The 20568-nt window shown below is 50.4% G+C and overlaps 1 protein-coding gene across 1 annotated transcript in view; it reads left to right on the top strand.

Annotated features, from left to right (window-relative positions):
• The window catches only part of LOC119463446 (katanin p80 WD40 repeat-containing subunit B1-like), a 171883-nt gene extending 152633 nt beyond the window's left edge, over nt 1-19250 (top strand). The window contains 2 exon segments of the mRNA XM_049668221.1: nt 9525-9641; nt 11036-19250. Coding sequence (XP_049524178.1) covers nt 9525-9641; nt 11036-11168 — 250 coding nt within the window. The 3' untranslated portion in view covers nt 11169-19250.
• The last annotated feature ends 1318 nt before the right edge of the window (nt 19251-20568 follow it).

Raw genomic sequence — 20568 nt, 5'->3', positions numbered from 1 at the left:
CTTTGTCAAAATCAAAGCCAGGATTCTTCAGTCGGACTCGCGCGAGAGGACGTCCATGTGGCCTTCTCTGCAGTGCCCCTCGAGGCCTTTTGTTTTTTACCTGTGCCAATGTTGGGCCGGCGCAGCTGGGGCGTCTTGCGAGACGGCCCCGCTGTCCGGGGGCGCGACGACAAGGATGTCGACGCCGCCCTCGGCATTGAGCGCGCGTTATTTATCACGCTCGAGCCACCGTTTTCTGGCCGTCCGATGGCTCCTTTTTCGGGGCCTTGCACTATTTATTTCCCGGCGTTTGGGAGAAAGGATGCTCCGCGCGGACTCCTCGCGTGTGTTGGCCCCCCCGTTCATTGTGCGCGGACTGGGTGGCGGGCGCGCAGATTTATGGTCTCCCGTGCGATCGGGGCCCTATAAAGTCCGGACCGGGCGGCCTTTTCACGAGGAGGGGGCGCCGGGCACTCGTCGTGTTCCTCAGCTTTATTTCCTGGATGGTATTTGCGTTTATCGCGCCGAGCGGAAGGCCGATTAACAGCGCGCGCACCCGAGCGGGTGCTTAGCGAGGGGGGGTGGTGGCGACGCGCGGGCACAAAGCCAGGGGGCCGGGGTTGTTTGCATGCGTCCGCACCTGCAGGCGTCCCCTCCCGCCGTACGACTCGCGCTGGGTGGCGCGCGGAATGCCTCCCCGCACCTTTAGCGCTTTGTTCGCGCGCGCTCTGGGCGCCTCCGGGGCCCCGCGCGATTGTGCGCCGCGGCCCGGGCCCGCGCGACTTTCGAGTGCGTTTACGTGCGTCACGGTTTCACAGTCGGAATTGGGCGCTTTGTCCGGTTTTGTGCGCGTCTGCTGGGGCGTGCGCTGTTGTTGGGCATTTCTGGATACCTGGAGGAGCTGCGCTTTCTTCGCGGGTATGTTTTTAAACAGCCTTGACTGCGGCGAATGTGTACCTGGCATAAGTTTGTCAAAGACCGGCTGTACACATTCCTGGAGGGAGGCGGTAGGGAGGACCCAGGAGTCGTGACGACCCGTGCGTAATTGATTTGCTCAAGTGGCAAACTTCTGTCACCAAATCGCGACTAGATGAAAGCGAGACGCTGTGAGCAACGCGCCGCGCGGGTGGTCGCTTTTGGATCAGTCCGTTCTGTCGACGGCCTATCGTATATGAAGACAATGGTGTGCTTTTGTATGATGTTCTGCTGCTCTTTGCTAGTTCAATAGGCGTCATTCGTACATATGCACTAATGTGAAAAAAAAAAAAAAAAAAACTTACGGAGAAAATGTTCAAGACAAATGTGTACGAATTAGCCACAAGCAAAGACAGAAAAAAAAAAAAAAAGTGCGTAGCGAAGTCTCTCCGCCGCGTCTTTGCTTCTGTGTCTCGTTGCTGTTTTCTAGGCGAGAGCTGCGGCCGGCGCACCGACGCGTTCAACAACGCGATCGAAAGTTTTTCTGTGTTCGTAATCAAGTGCTTTAGAAGTTCTCGAGTTTGGGGTTCGATGTCCGAACTTCGACTTGTTTCGGCGGTTGTCCTTTCATTGCATGGTGATAGACTGTAAGCTGTCTATCAACACGCATTTTAGCAGGCAGTTGACGTGCAGACCTAGTTCCGCGCACTCTCACTACTTTTAATTGATGTGGCGCACTCAGCATTTTTTTTATTCACGCAGAAAGCGCCTGCTTGATAGAAGGCACTCGTCCTGTCTACTTCCTCTTTGTGCGTCTTTATTTGCGCCCTTCGAATAATAGCTAGTGGAAGACTAAATTGTTCTCGGGGTCAGTCCGGCTTCGGCGAAAACAATGCAGAACAAAGTAGTATGTTTTCTTGTAACGTTTTTCGTGTTTGAACTCGTTACTCTACCGAAACAAAAGTTAGCTGGCGGGCCGCCGTGACGTGTCTGACGGTGCGCGTTGTTATTGGTTCCCCGTCCACGCTGCAGCGCTCCGAACATCGAAAAATCGCAGGCACGAAGGGGCCCACGGCTCACTTGCCGCGACAGTCAAATCGCATCATCTGAAACAGGCTTTAACCCCACTCGGTTTCGGAGCACGGATGTCGCACAAATGTTACTCGCAAATTTGGCGCTTACGCTGAAGTTTAGGTGTGTAATGTATATGCCTTACGGGAAAGTACCCGTTGCACATTTAAATTCTAGGTCGGGTTCATTCGTTGCGATTAAATTTTTTTCTTGCGAATACCGTGCTCCGAGAATTTTTTTGCGGAAGTGCCCACATACTCGAACTAGCGGGAAACGAACCCATGTTGATGAAACGGAGCAGTGCGATGTCTTCCTAAATGAATTCTGCATCAAAGGCGAATAATAATAATAATAATAATAATAATAATAATAATAATAATAATAATAATAATAATAATAATAAACAACGAAAAACGAACCAAAGCAAATTTGGGGTTCTTTTTTGTTCCGAGAAAGAATCCACATGGGGCACTGCTTTCAAGTACAACCACGGGGCACCGTCTCCGATGACAAATGCTCATAAAATTTTTACATCGGCCGATTATTTTGACACATCAGCAAGCACAGGAGGCGTTACTAATACAGCGACTACTGGTCGATGCATAGCAGTCGACCCGCTTCTTGCCTCGTTCAGTCTCTTTCGAAGGTCGGACCGTGTTTTCTAAAGCTTACTTTATTAGGCAACCATGTAAATAACGGAAAACCACAAGGTGCATGCGGAGCGGCGAAATTAAAGTATGTGTTAAAAGCGTTGACCTTCTTGCAAATTCGAAAAATGTCTCTCTCCGGCCGCTTACATGTTGTGGCTCTGAAGATCAGCGCCTAAAAAGTATTAACGTCGGTTCCGCACGCATTTGAGAACTGTCGTTTTCCATTCGCGATTCGTTCTGTCGCAGTAGCTTGTAAAGCTGCGTGCTCGGTCACTCTTTCATTGACACTTTATGCGCCACTACCGTATGTACTGGAAGATAGGTCGAACACAAATATAGGTCGAGCCCGATATATCGAATTTGCCGAGCTATTAAAAAATATAATCGACCTGTATCTTTTTTAGAAAAACTTTAAATTTTAAACATGACATACATTTGTTTACCGTAAGCTCGGCTACCAAAGCTCGGTTGTCAATGCCAGAAGCTGTGGGAACTGTCAGAGAGGTCGTCCTCGTCGGATGCTTCGCACGCGTCCTTGGCACACGTAACGATGTCGTCCTCGGGTACCGTCGAGTGCGTTGGATTTGCAGAATTTTAATGCGCAAAGAGTAAAAAAAAACGTCAAAAAATGCTCGGATCGACATCAAGTTTCTCGTGGAGGTTCCTGTAAACAAAGTAAATCAATGGCTTTGAAGGTAAAATTTGGTACATTTGGGTCTGTGTGGGAATCGAACCCGGCCCCTACGGGGTGACAGACGAGCTCGCTTCTCCGACGCGACGGCGGCTCCACGGTTGTGGCTGACCAAAGGTGTGCCTAGTGCGTGCGTCATTGCATACGTCACGTCGCAGCCAGAATAAGGTGACTTAAGTTGAAGTAAGGTGACTTGAGGTAAAGTTACTTAAGGTGTAGTAAAGTGAATGATCGGGAATTGAAGTGGATCAAGGTTAATGAAAGTGGATTAAGGTTGGTGCTAATTAGAGCAAGGTGGGTTAAGGTATTGTTAAGGACACGTGACGATGTATGACGTCACGTATTATGGTCACGTGATAATTGGTAGTGAAAAAGGTTCCGAGATGTTCATGTATGACGTCACGTCATGTGTCACGTCATGGAGTATATTATGAAGCAATCACAATATGAACTCGTAGCTACTTGGCGATGAGTTCTGAATGGTTGCGGTCTGGTGATTAATGAACGCAGATAAAGGAAAGCGAAGAACGGAACGCAAACGGGTTCTAGTACTTAAGAAGTTTTTAATGGTATTAACTTTGAGAAGTCGCAATGCTTTCACATTCAAATCACGTAAGGGGACTTAAGTGACTGTCACTTTTCTTAAAGCCAGTCTGTAATTTCCAGAGTGGCTTAACTGTGGGCACGACGGAGGCACTCCGTTAGTTCAGTGCTTTTGCTAGCTTCATTCACGAATATAGGTCGATAGATCATTTTGGCTATTATTTTCGATTAAAAAAAACATACAGGTCGACTTATGTTCCAATAAATGCGGTAGTATGGATAGGGTCATGTGGTACTGGTTTTGAAGTGCGAGTGGCGCCTCAGTGCGGGTTACGTTATATGTGCACACCGAAGTGTGTGTTTTTGTATAGACGAGGCACACGTCTTCTCCCCTCTTCCCTTCGACTGTCAATATGGTAACTGTCGAAGCTTGGGTCCCCGGACGAACACTGCTTCCCACACAGCAGTCTCCCTTCGCGGGGGCCGAGTACGGCGGAGCATTGTTGCGCGCCTCTAGTTTTCTGCTTGGTCACGGTTCGTCCGACGTCGACGGACTACCCAGCCATTCGTTCCGCGAGTCGCCCGATGAAGACGTCAGACATGGAAAGCCCCCTTCCCTCTACACCCCCCCTCCGCCTCCACGGGAGGAGGGGCAGCCTCGCGCGTACGACCGCGGTCCGTTCTCTCGGTTGCAGTGACGCCGCCGGTGGCGCCCGCCACTCATGACACCGATCTGCCGCGGTAGCTGTCGTGCGCGGGCACACGCGCCGTCTTTGGTGGAAACGCTGTGTGTCGTCGGCACGATGACGCTGCGGATGTGTCATTTTCAGCGCCCGTTTGAACGCAACACTTGTAACCGAGGGATAAACTTACCCCCAGTTAAAAAGCTTCGCGGTGGTGGCAATGAGTTGCTGTGCAGTAAGTGGTCGAATGACAAAGGTACAAAAGTTTCTCGCACGCGCCTTTCTTTTGTCAATAAACAGCGTAATGTGCACTGCCCCTTGGGCGAAGCCTTTTAACTGAGTATAAGTCTACCCTTAAAATTCTTTGTGGTGCGCGCTCATCGCGGTATTGCTGGTCACGCGTTTTGTCTGAAGAAAGCGGTCCTGCCAACTAGTATGCTACTATACTTGGTAATTCGCTTACATCTGACGGGCGAGGCTTTCGACCGCTGGACTAATTTTGTTGCACCACTTACGTTTTAAGTGGGCGAAGGAAATGGGCGAGCGCTAGCAACTTGGTATGCGGGTGAGAAGCAATCGACTGCCCGCCACGTTTGGCAGCTTCTATTCCCGACAGACCGAACGGGTTCATGCTGTGAAGGTTTTCCTTGTTGGGAACATCTTTATCCGAGAGAAAGGCACTAGAGTCCTGGGCACGGTGCCTCGTCGACAGTGTGGACGGGGTCGTGGCGCATGCTGACAAAGAAGTGTCCATGCGTGTGACATCTAATGTCCACGTCAGCCTCCCACCGGCTTTTTTTCCAGAGCGTGTGCATCGGCCGCCCGGTGCGCCGTCGGGTCGCAGTGGAGCGCGTACGCGCGGCCCGTTCAAAGGGTGCCATTGTGACTTTCTTCGGGACGAACGATCGATGCTATCGGCCGCTTTCCAAGCCTCCTTTCTTTTTTTTTTTTCCTTCGCGCACCCTCTTCCTTTCTTTTGCGGGGAGTTTGCCTCCCCGGTGGCGGCCAGCGCGACCTGGCTCCTTGTTTTGTGACGGCTGTCTCGCTCTCTGTGCGCTGCCCTTTTGGGAAACGCGATCTGATGCTTATCGGCGGGTGTCTGAAATGGAGCCGATTTGTTATCGCGCCTCCTTTGACCTCGATGAAGCCGCATCTGCCGATAGGTGGCTGCCGTTGGTGGCGCGCCCTGCTTGCATCGAGCTTCGGGCAGTTTTTCTGGACTGTTCGTGCAGGCCACTCTGTCCTGTGGAAAGCTGCTCACTAAACGTATAGCTACTTCAGTATGCTCTTTCTGGTTTTCTGCATTTTTCTTTTTCGCTTTGTACACCCGATTAGTCGTTAACGTCTGGACGTATACCGGCTATAGCAGCGACTGGTGGCGTCCACGTCCTGTGAAAGATTCCTTCTCCCACCCCTCGGCAATCGCGATTCATGGTTTTGCGCGCGCTGCACTCATTGTAGGGACGCACGTTTCGTTTTTCGTGCCGTACAGGGAGGCGGCTCCGTTCTTTTCGCCGCGCTATCTCGGCGCACAGTTCCCTGCTTCCATCTCGAGGCAACCGGTGCTCGCGTAGTACATCTCGCGCGTCCCACTGCTGCCGTCTTCCTCCCTTTCTTGTCCACGGCTCCCCGCGCGGCGGAGCGAGCGGTGATTATACACTTACCTGCTGCCGTAGCCACGTACGACCGACCGAATGGCGGAGGACGCATCGCTTTCGGACCGTGCGAGCCGATTGTGTAATTGGAACAGCGTCTCTGTTTTGCCAGCTTTCGGGGAAGGTTTCGGGTCGGGCGCCGCGCGCGCATCGACGTGCAAAGGTCAACAACTTGATGGCGCGGCTCCGAAGGGGCGGGGCGGCTCGTTTTGCGATCGGACTCGCTCTCCGCCGGCCCGGTGCCATTCGGCGTCCGGATCGCGCGCGCGCACACACAGCCGAACTGCGACGGGAGGCCGGCCTGGCCGCTCGTTACGAAACAAATTACCCCCTCCCCTTCTTCACGAAATACCATTTTCTCGGTGGCCTGGCAAACCCGTTGGCCATAATTCATCTCAATCAAAGGAAAACGACTCGAGTGGGATCCGAGTCTCCTCCCTGCAATTACATTTGTAGTTCAAATGCGCCTTCATATATGCGATTTCTGGGCGCGAGCCATCGGAACCCCCCGTTCCATCGGCTGCCTGCGCGCACCGAGTGTCACGCGGCGGCCCCTTCTCGGACTCCCGGGCGTGAGTGCGTGCGCGTAGCTCGCCGTCGATTCCTGTTTCGCTTCCTTCGCTGTGCCAGCGTATATAGCTTGCCGATAGTAGAGGCATACGTGGCATAGGCGAGCACCGACATTCCCAGTAGTACTCGTATTGGTTTGTGCTAGATTTCCCGCTTAATAATCGGGATGTCTAATTCGGAAAGCTTTTCCTTCGAAAGAACTGTTTGGAACCTCGTTCGTTAATACAGTGACCGGTAGCACGGTTAGCCGGCGCCTATTCCTACGAACTATTTAGCGTAGGAACTTATTTTGTGACTACAGGCACGTGTTCGTTACTCTGACGCTGACTATGGCGTTACGCTGCTCGAGGTCGCGGGTTCGATCGATCGATCCTGGCCGCCGCGGATGCGAAATTCGATGGGGGTGAAATGTAATCCCGCTCGTGTACTTATATTTAGGTGCACGTTAGAGAACCTCAGGTAGTAAAAAATAATCGCTATAAAGTCTAGTGTTGTGCGTTCCACGTGGTGCATCTGAAGACTGCACCCTACACTGTGCTGTTTTTCTCTGAACGTTTTGCATCTTTCTGAACTCTGGACAGCCAACGAAGAACGTGCCGCAAATAACAGCAGGTGTAGTCGCTTAATCTGTGTAGCCTACAGCATGGCTTTTCAACGACGCGAATGCGAGCAGCGGTACGCAAGGTGGCTCCGTATACGAACACTCGGAACGCTATAGCGTCAATCCTGGCTCGGGTAAGCTTTCGCTGCTGTTCACGGAGGAGTATCTTTCCGCTCTCGGTGCGTACTGAGTGGGCCACCTGTGATCTGGCGCGAGATTTCTCGAACTGGCTGCTCCGAAGCACAAGCACGCCCAGTGGTGCGTGTGGCGTGCCCGTCAGTCACGCCACCGTTTTTGAAGTGCCGCGCCCGTGCGCGGCCGTGGATGCGACTGCACGAGCAGTTGGCGGTGCTTATGCACTCCTGTCCATTTCTGCAAGTCGGGTCTAGCCGGGGGGCGGCAAAAAAAAAAAAAAAAAAAAAAAAAAAAAAAAAAAAAACCATCTGGCGCTCTTCGCCGGAACTTTGGCAATTGGTACTTCGACTATTGCTGATCGGCAGCTGCTCGTGAAGACATTGTTGTTGGTGTCCTCACCTCGAACTGCATTTGCTCGCAGTAATGTCTTGCGTATATCCACTTTACTGTGCACCGATTCTTTTATATTTACTTATGCATTTCTTTTACGAAACTGCATTAGAAGATCTGAATAGTTTCGTAAAAGTCTTTCCGCAACTCTCCTAACAGATTTCCGCAGAACTCATTTGTTAAATACGAGGTGTCGTAGACCGCCCCGCGCATATGGTACAATATGTGCGGGGTTGAACGCCCGTGTATACCGCGTGCATTGGGTGCGCGTTAAAGAACCCCATGTGGTCAAAATTAATCCGGGGTCCCTCATAGTCAAATCGTGGTTTTGGCACGTAAAACTCCAGAATTGAAAAATAAATTTACCGGGTTGACGCTGAAGTCGAGGTCGGGTGATGCTTTATGGGAAAGTATACCTATGACGAAAAAAAAAAATTTTTTTTTCTTCTTTTTTTTTTTTTTTTTTTGACCCGCGGCAGACGCTGCATGCAGTGGCGTGATAGGGTGCAGAGCCTGGTGAAATTGCCGACGCCAAGGAAAATCGTTTTACCGATATATAGTGACACATTAGTTCGCGCTTTTGTTTAAGTTATGCTGCGAACGTGCCCGTTCAGTTTATATGCTGTTTTGCGGTGTTTCGCCGCGATCCCTGCGCTATGTTGTTTGACAATCTTGCCTTTTCCACTATTGTCGAAAAGCTGCTTGCTTCGCTGTCTTTTGTCGTTCCCACAGGTGGGCACACTTCGCGCCTTGTTTAGACCCAGCTCCGCCACGTTTGTTACACGTCGCGCACTTGTGCTTCAATCTCATAGGATCGTGCGCGGGCAGCCGCGGTGGTCGAACCTGCGTGGCATCCGCCGGGCTGTGCGGCCGTCGCTCAGAGCGCAAGTCTATAGATTATGACCCCGAGCACTTATGCATCATTAATTACCTTCGTTAGCCGAAGCGTGCTGCGCTCGGTCCGTGGTTCGGGAACGGTGGCGTGCCGAAGGTGTGGCTCCCGTGCTGTATGCGCCGACGCCGCGGCTCGTCGATATATTCGGGCTGCCGTTCATTAAGACTGGAGATGCCGCCCCGGGAATGCCAGGAATGCACCCGATTGACCCGGTGCCGCATCGAAAATGACCGAAGCTCACACCCTCTTATGTAAATAGTTGCCGCGGCATGCGGCGCTTTGTCTTCTCTCCTGTCTATGCATGCGCGGAGAAAGTTGCGCCCGGCCGGTGGTACGTCCTGTGGAACGCGGGTTGGGTGGAGCGAATCGCCAGGTGTTACATTACATGATGCAGCGGTGCTGGTGCTACATGGCGGGCGTTTCGCTATACGTTCATTGATTTATTCAGGTCGCTGACTGCGGGCTTGCTTACCCAAGTTGAGTCGGAATGGTAGAGCCGAAGTCGGGCCTTCCTGTCATAGCCTGTTCCTTTATTTTCATTTATCTCGAAGGGCCATTAGTCGTTCGATTTGTGTACTTTACTTTGTGGATGCTTGCTGCGTATGTGCCGATAAACGAATCGGTGCGAACAGGCGCACGATGTGGTCAAGTTTATGCAAAGCGCGTCCCGCCGGTTCTTGCGAGTGACTGGTATACAACAGGTGGTCTCTTAAATAATGCAGCGTGTTTCCTTGCTCTGTGTGCAGGTACATGTCAACCGGTTGTGCCTGTCTCCGCATCCTGCTCAAGAACTTCGCCTCCGTCATCAAGACGAACATAACAGCACCGCCTGGTGTAGGGGTGGACATCTCCAGGGAAGAAAGGTGAGAGCTGCTTCGTGGTCCGCGACATTGCAGGGGACACACGAGTATAGCTGTTGATTCATCCGCGCGCCGCGTGGTTGTAGTGCGCGCAGAGGAAGCGCCCGCGACCGGCTCCCACCCCGGAGCTTCGAAGCCGCCCCGCGCCGAGGCGACAGTGCGTGCGGGGAGAGGGGCAACCCAGCCGGGCGGCGACTGCGCGCAGGCCGGCCGAGTGCCGTGAAATCTCTGTCTGGGAGGGGCAAGAGACGCCGTAATTGTCCGACTGTAATACTGGGCGTGTATGTAATATATCGTGCAGTGCGCGAGAGGAGTGGCTCGCGGGAGTTCCGGCGCGCCGTCTCCGAGGGGGCAGCTGTGAAATTCATGAAGGAGAACGAAACGGAAACCAGATACAAACTGGAGATGTACGGCCCTGCGCCGCGAGGCTCAAATTTGTTATCATTAGTTTGGGGGGGGGGGGGGGGGGGGGGGCAACCAGGAGGAGGGGTGCCGCGGGCGGCGTCGGTGGGGACGCGAAAAACGGCGCCCAGGGAGAAAGGCAGAAACAAAGCAATACCGCCGTGGTCCCTTGCCATTTTAATTGCGATTGCGATCGCGCGCCGCCGACCACTCGCCCTGACGGCCGCCGTTTCTCGCGGCCCTCCCGTGAGGTACAATTAGGTAGAGGATTCAAGTCCTGCGGGACGCTGAGCGGCATAAGCTCCCCAAACACACCCAGGTTACCCAACAGACGGACAGCGGTCATTACTGGGCAGCGAGCGGCACCGCACGCCGCCGCACTGGTGCCCGTCCCCGCCCCGCGCCTCGCTTCCTTGGGCCGCGTGTTTTCCTGCGCCTGTCGCACCCCTCACGCCCGCGCTTTCTTCTTCACGTCGAACGGGCTTCACCTGTTCGACGCGGCACTGCATGGCTGTGCGGTAGCCGTGCTGTGCGCGTTGCTTCGGCTCCGCGCACGGGCCTAGAGCACGTGTTGGCGCTTGGCGCGGTTCCGCACACTTGCTTGCTGACACTCTTTCTATGGGGCCTTTGTCGACGGTGTCGTGTAAGCTTACATTTAACGCGTGCACCTGAAATGTAAGAAACGCGCACGCACGCACGCGTTTGACTGAACAACGCAGACAGCAAAGGAAAGAAAACAATAGAAGTGTGTATATCTATAGCGCTTGCGGCCGTCTGTTCTGTGTCTGTCAATCGCGGTGATATTTATTGACGGTTCCGTATCAACGCGCCCAGCTGGGTTGCTCTGTGCGATTTTCGCGTTCGTTAAATAAAGCCACAAAATGGGAAAGCGTTTCCTGGCCGGTCTCTATAGAGCTGACATGTGCGAACACAGCCTTGCCTTGTGGAGACAAGGTGCGAACGTGCCGCTTCCTCTCCTCTTCTCATTGCGACAGGTACAACAAGTGCATGAGCTGCTACAACCAGCTGCTCTCCATCCGGTCGTTTCTGCTCAAGCGCCAGACGATGCAAGGAAAGCTTGGTCACCTCTTCCGCGAGATGCACATCCTCATGCAGGGCCTCGAGTGAACTCGCCGGCGGGTCCGTCAACACTCAAGCAATCCACCACCGACAGTGCCATTGTGTGAATACTTCACCACTCATAGGCGGGCTACCGCCTACACTACTGCTTTGGAACTGTGGGTAGCCCCCCTTTCTCGCTGCGTATCTGCCTCGCCAACGAGAGAGCCAGCGAAGGCTGAGCCGAGCGTGGCAAAGCGCGCTTGCGCTCGGCGACGCTGGCTTCGATCCGTGCTCGTGCTCCGTCTGCCTGGCGAAGTGAGCGCGAGTGCGAGAGTTGATGAGAAGGGCTGTCGATGGCGTGTGGCCACCGCCGAGGCCAAGATGCGCCTGGCCAACACCTGCGGGCCGACACGGCCGCATTCCCTTCGGCCGCGCGCGCATCTCACAGCGGTGCCTTTCTGAGGGCGGCTTGACAGGAACATCGCTCTGTGATATAGAAGCCATGTTGTTGCAAGGTGTTTGTGTATGCCGTTTTACGATACTTTTAGCGATTCTAGCATGGGCTTTTTGCCGTTATTTACTTTGCATGATTTCGTATGGGTGATGCGAAATCACTCCGCGTAGTAGCCGAACGCATTCTTTGTCATCGGGATTTTTTTTTTTTTTTTGCAGTCGCTGTTATAAACACTGGTAATATTAAACTATTTATGCTATCTGCGTTTGTGTTTGGCCAAGCACACAAGGTGAGCTGACTTTCTCTCGTAACACTAGGCTGGGTTCGATCAGAAAAGGGCCCAGAATCAAATCGTAACTCACCCTCCAGAATTGTCAGCCACTCAGACGGCTTTCCCTCGTGTTGACGAAAATTCTTACACCGACGCCGAATCCGTGTGTGAAGCGTATGGCTCTTGTCCGTTCACACGTTGTGGGCACATTTTGTTGGACCGCTATTCCTTCGCGATTATGTCCACCGTTTCGCCCTTCAACTTTCCTATGCGAAAATGAGTCGGGATGATGTCTTGGCTATCATCTTGCCTTACTTAGGTGGCACTAAATCAACAAAATACTAAATTGTAAATTAATAATACTGTGGATCACGCAGCAACATTCGCGTGACTTGGGCGTGTGTCGTCGCTGCTCTCAGCTCGCCATTCATGTTACGAGTTGTGCGTAGACCTGTTGTGTATCTGCTTATAAGCCCGCATTGTTTGATTGTGCGAGGTTCAGGGTTGCAGTGGTTGTTGCTTGTATTTTTATGTGTGGTCTGATTAAGCAGGATGGAATGCAGTGTGATATGAGTATTCAGGGTTTCAGATAGGTGCGTCCTTCAATTCTGGTAGCATGCGTAAATACGATAGTGTCGGAACTGAAACATTCAGATGCTATTAACATGTTGTCTCTGCCATAGTTATTACTGGGCAGCTGGGAAGGCAATAGACGTGGCGCTTAGCTTTTTCTGCTCGCCCGAACTTTTGCATAGCTGAATTAAGCTGCATTTCTGGTGCGCACATAGGGAATCGAACCTAGCTGCGCTGAAAGCACGTACTGTTCGGATGACACTGGGGATTCGTAGAAGTGCCTTGCCATACCTCTTTTTCTTTTCTGTTTTTTCGCGTCCTTTTCCGAGGACTGCAGCTTTGCGATAGGCTTACTTGACTATTCAAGTTATGGAAAAATTTAGCGCGGAATCATGGTGACGATTGAACCCGCTTACCAGTAATCACATACAGCCGAATACCGGAGGGACAGTAGTTTTCATTGGTGAGGTGCTTGGGAAAGTAGAAAAAAAAAGAAAGAAAAAAAGAAACGTTTAGTGGCCTAACATCTTGAAAAAAATGCTGCCTTTCTTTAAAAGCACGTGATGCGGTCAGGGGCTGTGGAAGAGACGGTGGAAACAGCTCCACTGGGTCGGGCTGTATTGGGCATTCTTGCCAAACGCGTCGCTGAATAAAGTGTAGGCGCCTGCAGTTGACCTGCTGCAAGAAAGGAAAGGAAATAGCATTTGTGCGCGATATCCGCTGTTTAAACCTAGAATTTTTTTTAATGATTATCAAAAGGAAAATAAAACTTGCCAAGAAATTGCTGCTGTACACCATCTCCGAAATCTACGCGAGGACACTCCGTTCACTGAAGCTGAAAAATGACCTAAAATTAAATTATGGGGTTTTACTTGCCAAAACCACGATTTGATTATGAGGCACGCCGTAGTGGGGTACTCCGAAATAATTTGGACCACCTGGGGTTGTTTAAAGTGCACCTAAATCTAAGTCACGGGTGTTTTCGCATTTCGCCCCCATCGAAATGCGGCCGCCGTGGCCGGGATTCGATCCCGCGACTTCGTGCTTAGCAGCCCAACACCATAGCCACAAAGCAACCACGGCGGGGTGATTATGACCTACGAAACGTACACAGTAAACGCCATACAATGTAGACTTAATGTTTCGCTTATATACAAAACAACGAAAACAGCATTTCCATACAGTTTTCGCGGCCTAGATATTGAATTTCGTCGAAAAGTTGCTAAGCGCGCGTCAGGTTATGCCTGTGGGCATGAAAAAGCGAGCAAATTGAAATCTTCTTCAAGCTAAGTATTTTTTTTTCCTTTAAAAGTTCTATGGCGGCAGCTCGTCACAGAACCTGCATGAAGCTCGTAATTAAATGGTTATTTTCGCAATTCATAGACGAAAATATCAGGCTGTTTATTCACGATTTATTAACCTACTGTGATGTTTTGATCGAGAAATACATTCGGTTAGCAACATATGTTTGTACGGGCTATACTCTTTCATAGCACCATTAGTGGTGTAGAATAGGTAAGAAAATAAAAATACCAGCAGTGTTTACGATGAAGATAGCTGGGGGCCGGTTACCAAGCGCTTATAACAGCAGCAATCTCGGAAGAGAGGAAGGTTTCCTTTCGGCTTGCGTCAAACTCGGCCTATGGGAGCAAAAATTAACATAAAACCAAGATCTATAAATGATCCGGCCTAGCTATTGGAAGCTCAATCAAGAATGACGTCATCAAACTTTAATGAAACTTGTACTAGCTGGAGCTGTGAAAATATACATTCAATTTCTTTAAGCAGGGTGTCAAGTTTTTCCGGGTTCTGGTATTTTTTTTTTTTTTTTCACGTTTTCTGCAATTCAATTTTTTCATGGTCACAAAATACACCCGTAACTGCATGGTGTATCATATATGGTATATAGGCGACAATTTTGGCTCGTAAAATCGCAAGCAGGTTTTTCTTTAGGGGAGGATTTAGGCACATCTTGCTTTAAAAAAAATCGTGTAATTTTTCACGTGAAACTAATTTATGCAGTAAGGGGTTAATATGCTAAAGTGTTCACCACCAGGGCACGTCACCAGGGCAGCTGCTATAATTCGCATCACATGCGACCTTTTCGTTGGTGCTGTATCGAGGCACTTATAATGGCGTGCTAGAATGCACCACTGTGCAAATGGCAGCTCAATAGCGAATAGCGGGGCGCATTAAAGTGCAAAGGGCCGCATGTTTCTTCGTGAAGAGGTTGAGCGGAGCCAAGTATCCAGCCTATTTTAGGATATAGGCGTCGGAACCACTGGATGGCGTCTTTTATGCTGACCACACATAGACAGTGAGCGCCGCTTTACGAACGATACGAAGCACGGTATCGGTCGCCACAGCGGAACTCGCAAAAGCTGCTCCGTTGCAGATGTTAGACTTTCGGCATGGTCGAAAAACCGCCTTCCTGACCGATCCGCATTGTGCGGATGGTGTCATGAAGAGGTGCCTACTCCGGATAAAGAATCTGCAGCACCCTCGCCGACATTTTGGGGGTCCTGGGCGAGATGCTTGTGCTGTCGGTGTAGGCAAGCTCATGTCTGCGCGTGCGCTCCCAGCGCGTTCCTTACTCCGTTTTATGTTCAGTGCGATCAACTGTTAAAGGGAACACACGAGTGTAGAGCACTTGCGAAATTTAGCCCGCCGTGGAGTGTACAATGAAGCAGACGACTTTTGGTTGGTGGCAGTGTCATCGCGACGCGTTCTTTTCTGCCTCGACAGAAAGCGGATGCGACGCTTGCGCGGCCGCCAAAGCGACGCCCGCGCGCCGTGGTCGCGCTTCAAATCGCGTGACACATTGCTTCATGCGGTTCCTGCAGCTTTAGAGTGCCAGCAAAGTTAGAGCTGCACATTAGTGTTCTCGTTAACATTGGATCGCACTGTACACTACCATCTTTCTGCAAGGGACACGCGCGCACGTTAGGTTTTTTATGCCTCAAGATCTTCATTTGAAGCATTACAGCGCGAACTGGGCTCATTTTCATTCATATTTGCATGCTAAAGTAGCATGGTTATTACAGCTGAAGAAACCGGAGCCCTACATTGCAAATTTCCAAAGGATGTTTCTTGTTTATAACTGCCCCGATGCGTGGAAAAACTCGGCGAGTGATCGGCACGCAGTGCAGCATTCCTGGGCAGAGCACTCGTGCTCCTTACTGTATAGTGTTTCATACAAATATTATTAGAATAGGGGTTACCGTTTTGGACACTGTCGAGTTCCGCCGTGCTGTCAAAGTTCATTTGAACCGAAGAGAAGGTATCGCACCACCTGCTGAGCCGATCGCAGCAGACGAGTTGGCGTATTAGTCGGCCATTAATTGTCCAGAGTAGCACCCCCGGCGCTAGTGTCTTTCTTTATTCGAATGCACATGTGTATTCTTTCGCTAGCTTTCTTGAAACCTATTTGTTACTACAATTACGTTATCTTTCATAGTGACGACCTTCACTTAACCATCGAATACTACTGCGTGTGAGATTTTTCGTAGGAAAAATTGGAATAATGAATACAATTTGGCTATAGTTAGTGCGACCATACAAATATTACCTTGATTGAGCGGCATAAATCGGCTGCACAATCGCCATTCGTTTAGTACGCTCATAATTGCATAATAAGCTGGCTTCTAAATGTTAAGAATGTATTGTCTATGACAAACGTTGCAATGCAGGTATAGAACGCTAGTAAAACTACGACGGGACGGAATCTCTCGCGAGGCGTTTCCGTGACGAAGTCCAAGGCTTCGTTCCCCCGAAGATCCGTATACTGCTCATGAGCCCTGTGGTGGTTGAACAATTGCAGCACCAAAGTGCTATTCGGTATTCTTTAATGTGACACCTTCATGTTGCACGCATGTCGTGCGTCGTTGCCGTCCAAGTTCTCCATGATTTGTTATTAGCCATGCACCTGTTGCGAACGGTCTCTACCGATGCCGTTGCAACCGCTCGTACATACCTCTAATAACGCAGGCTGTTGTAGTGAAAGTTCCGTTCTGTGGTGTATGCGGTCTCGCTTGTGTTTTGTTTTCGGCGTGCCAAGCGTTCAACCTCGATGCTAAGATCGTGTAGTGTAAAGTTGGTGTTCCTTACCACGTCTCTAAGCATATTTAGCATTTTGATGGGCTCATGTTCTGTTGCGCAGCTCCTTTGTGTGTCTTTTCGTTCAAGAGAACTTAATTTGACCATTATCTGACTGCTCGGTATCGCTGACCGTGTTCTCTAACCCACATGCGTGGGGCTGTTTCTTCGTTTCGTGAAACTAGTCTTGTACTCTTTCGATCTTTCATGCTGACCCCATTATGATTACTGTAAGATTTACAATAGCGCGACGGTACGTTCGTGTTAGGTGGCCTTTGAATAGACGCAGTCTTCGAGAAAACAATGTTTCGTGGTTTGTTGGTGCAAGAAACGTTATTGCATGCTCAGTATATTCATACTGTTAATGAGTATAGTTAGATCGACCCCTGTCTTCTGAAAGGAACATAATGCGCTTTAATGCGAACGCAAGCTCTGAACTGATGTAAGAAAGTTTCGTGTATGTTTTAAATAGGTTGTGCATAACTGTTCTGCAGAATTCAGATTTCGGCAGTGATATTCGAATGTGTCAGTGCAAGCAGCCGTCGCAGATACAGCAAATATTTCTATAATTACGGCGCTTTCAAGCGTCTGTCACGCATCGCGATCACTCGAGATTAAAAATGCTTGAGCATTTCCTTTTGATCGTTATTTTCGGAGATTCTAAGGAAGTGCAAGTCATTAAAAAAAGTAATTCTAACTGAAGTCAGCCTTTGGACTACTGCTTGATTGCAGCAACTAAGCGTTACGAAGGCCTGGACACCGGAGTGGTGGTCGTGAGCTATTTGTGGCATCCTCCAACTGAATAAAGTATCCTTCGGAGGCAAATGGTTACCTTAAGTTTATATATCGGCTTTCAAGGGGCTGCTCATTATTCACTAAGCCGTTGTATATGCGATAGCCGTGATTTGCGCGTGCTTTTTTTTTTCTCTTTTTTTTTTCTTCTTTTCACTTGCGCAACCTCTGGCTCGGCCGCTAGCATCATTGGGGCTCCGCTGTGGGATAGAAACGCGAACGTGTGTTCAATCTTGTCATGAGTGTGTGGAAGCAAATACTGAGCTGTAATATTGCTTTTTCTCTTTTTAGTTGTAAGTGCGAGAGTGCGTGATTAAGTTAACGTGTGTTGTGGGGATGCAGTGCTTGCAGACTGACAAATCGCGATGTCTCTTACACCATACTGAGCTATCCGAAACGCCATTTGGTTATGCCGCGCTAGGCCGAACTACACCGTACTGTCGGTACACATGCGTTTCGTAATACCACGTGAAGGCGCGGAAGCTTGGGCCACGATGTATAAAAAATGTGTACAGAGCGTGTGTAGCCACATTGACACTCAGTACATTTCCAGAGCAGCGCGCCGCGCCACTAAGGTAAATGAACGTTTGAAACAACGACATGATGGGAAAGCGTGGCAAATGCGCGTCCGCTCGACTTCTGCGCAATCCATGTCGTTTTCATTTTGTACAGTTGTCGCTTTTGGGACCATGCACCACCTTGCTTGATTCAACACGTTCCACCCGCACTGTATCGTAGCAGTGGGCAAAAGCGCTCGACAGCGTTGCGTCCGGTGTTGATTTTCTTTACCTGGTACATCTCGTACGCACTGGAAACGGAGGTTGGGCGCCCGACGTGTGTGTTCACTTCGGCAGCACTACAATTTCCTGCGTTGTGCGGAGCTTCCGGCGCTTTTGCGAACCAGAAGATTTCGCTCAGCGTGTCTCTTTCTAGGGCGTTTTACTTGTTGTCTTTATCGTTTTTCGCTACCTTTCAAACGCACTGTGTAAATGTGACCGCATGACATTTTTCTTCGCGGCCACGTGTAACACAGATGAACTGCCATTTTGGTTGATTCCATTGCTAAGGACACAGTATGGCTTGTGTAGCATTTTATGGACCATTGCTGTATAATTCTATTCTACGCCGTTTCAGCTTTCTTTGGCGTGATGTATAAACGTTTTGGTAGTGTATGAGTTGGCGAGGAGTGATTGTTTATGTTTGTGCGGAGTTTTGTCGATGAAAGAGGCAACCAGTGTTGTATAGCTTTTGAAAAGAGATTTACTCTGTTTTTCTGGCTTGTTAAAATATCGTCTTACAAGCTGCTGGAACACCTCTTGTTACCGAGGTAATTCTTTGTCTTTGTTGTTCAGCCAGTTATCGAGTCTGCTTGACCACTGCCTTAGGCATCATAAGTTAGAAGGAGGGTTCGTTCCAGCCTATATTTCGCTATGGTGGAAAGTGTCTCAGGCATGATTTTTGTTAGAAGGTGGATACCTGAATGGTTGCTTTGTCACCGCGGGTCAACTCACTCCTCGTCCTGTCCGCCTTTGAGCGAGCGAGCTCTAGCACTGTGTGGTGCAGGGATATCTGTGGTTTTGCATTTGTTCAAAAAAGAGTGTTTGCGTAGAATGTGCGTTTGTATGCCGCCTTGTGTGACCTCTGTGAGGTCGTTATGGACGTTAGCACAGCGCTATCATTTACTGATTCGTAGGGCCAACTTAGTCGCTACTGGCTGTTCACCAGAAACACATAATTTAACCATTTCACTTTTAGTGAAACGTTGTGCTTGCTGCTGGAGCACTTCGGGTCACCCTAATGACGATCATAACCATTCCTTTGTAAACTCACCCAGTGTTTATTGCTTTTCATTCTGTCTGCCTGACACTGTGCACGGTAGATGTCGCCTGTTTTTAATCTGGCGATGGTGCCTTTTCATTGTGAAAGAAAGGTAAAAAAATAATAAATGCGTCGTGACAACAAAGTCAGTGTCTTGCTTGTCTGTTAAAGCCGTAATTGTTCGACTTGCAAGCCAACCAAATACGGTTGGGCTGTCATCAGACCTGGGGAGTCTGTCTTCTTTTTGTCCTGTTATTGATCTTTTTTAACAGCGAAGCTGTTTAACCTGGGCGTTTGCCGTCAGGTGTGACGGCGAAATGTGGGCCGATCCTGGTGGTAGTGCAGAAAGGGTCCAAGCGCAATGGCACATACCCCTGTGAACTAGCGAAGCTGTTTAAGCTCGAGGATGGACCGTCGAGTGTACGCCGCAAAACCTCCTCCTGGCGATGACGTCACCATGCGTCGCATAGCAACGCTTCGCCCCAGCTGCGCCGACCGCGCCGAGCCTCGCCACAGCTGCGTGAGCCGTGACGTCATAGCGCGCACCGCATCGCTTCGCCTTAGCTTTGCCGAGCCATGACGTCGCCGCGCCGTGCGGAGTGGTTCCCGCGGCTGCGCAGAGGCGGAGCTAAGCCGTGACGTCACTGCGTCGACCCACCGGATATATAGCTCCGCGTCGCCGCCGCGGCGACACAAAAGCCCCGCCGTCTCCGCGCCGAGCACATCGCCGCGAAGATGGGGCGGCCGAAGAAGAGCGTCACAATTGAAGAAGAGGAAGCGCGGCGCGAAAGCCGCCGCGCCACTACTCGAAAGCGAGTGCGACAACTTCGGTCCGATCCCGAGTATCGCGCCGCCGAAGCGGCGGCGAATCGTCGGCGATTCGCAGAAGATCCGGAGTTACAAGCACGCGAAACCGAGCAAAAGCGTTTGAGCGTCCACATACTTTAATGACCGAGTATTCGTTGCTCCTTGGGCTGTCGATGATTTCGGGGTGGTCTTGCGCAAAACGTGGCCGAGTCTCGAAGCATAACCTCGCAAAAACTTGGCCGAACCGAGATAAAGCTAGGCGGGGTCGTCAGCTTCGCTGTTTACCCGGTCTTCGCACCACTAGTGTGAAGCTGCCCCTAATGTTTTTTAATCGCACAGGCTGCCATCTTTGCGTGCAGGCCTTCTTTGTGAAGAAGTTGTATAAGCGGTATGTGGAACTTATTGTCTATAATATGAGGCGTGCCTCATAATCATAGTGTGTGGGCTGGTCTGTTCGTATCCCGACCCTAATATGAGGCGGTTAGGCAATATCGGAGATTTCAAATACCAAGATGGAGGAGATTTGCTCAAGCGAATACCTAAAACTGGACGGCACGATGCGCAAATGTACGTTAACTGTCTATTCCCTTGCACGTCGTGCTGTCCAGTTCTAGGTTTACGTTTGAATGCATCTTCATCTTTAAAGGTAATTTCTT

Source organism: Dermacentor silvarum, chromosome 1 (genome assembly GCF_013339745.2).
Source record: "Dermacentor silvarum isolate Dsil-2018 chromosome 1, BIME_Dsil_1.4, whole genome shotgun sequence".
Lineage (NCBI taxonomy): Eukaryota > Metazoa > Arthropoda > Arachnida > Ixodida > Ixodidae > Dermacentor > Dermacentor silvarum.
Note: the sequence above shows the minus strand (reverse complement) of the source record. Positions and strands in the feature narration are given on the sequence as shown.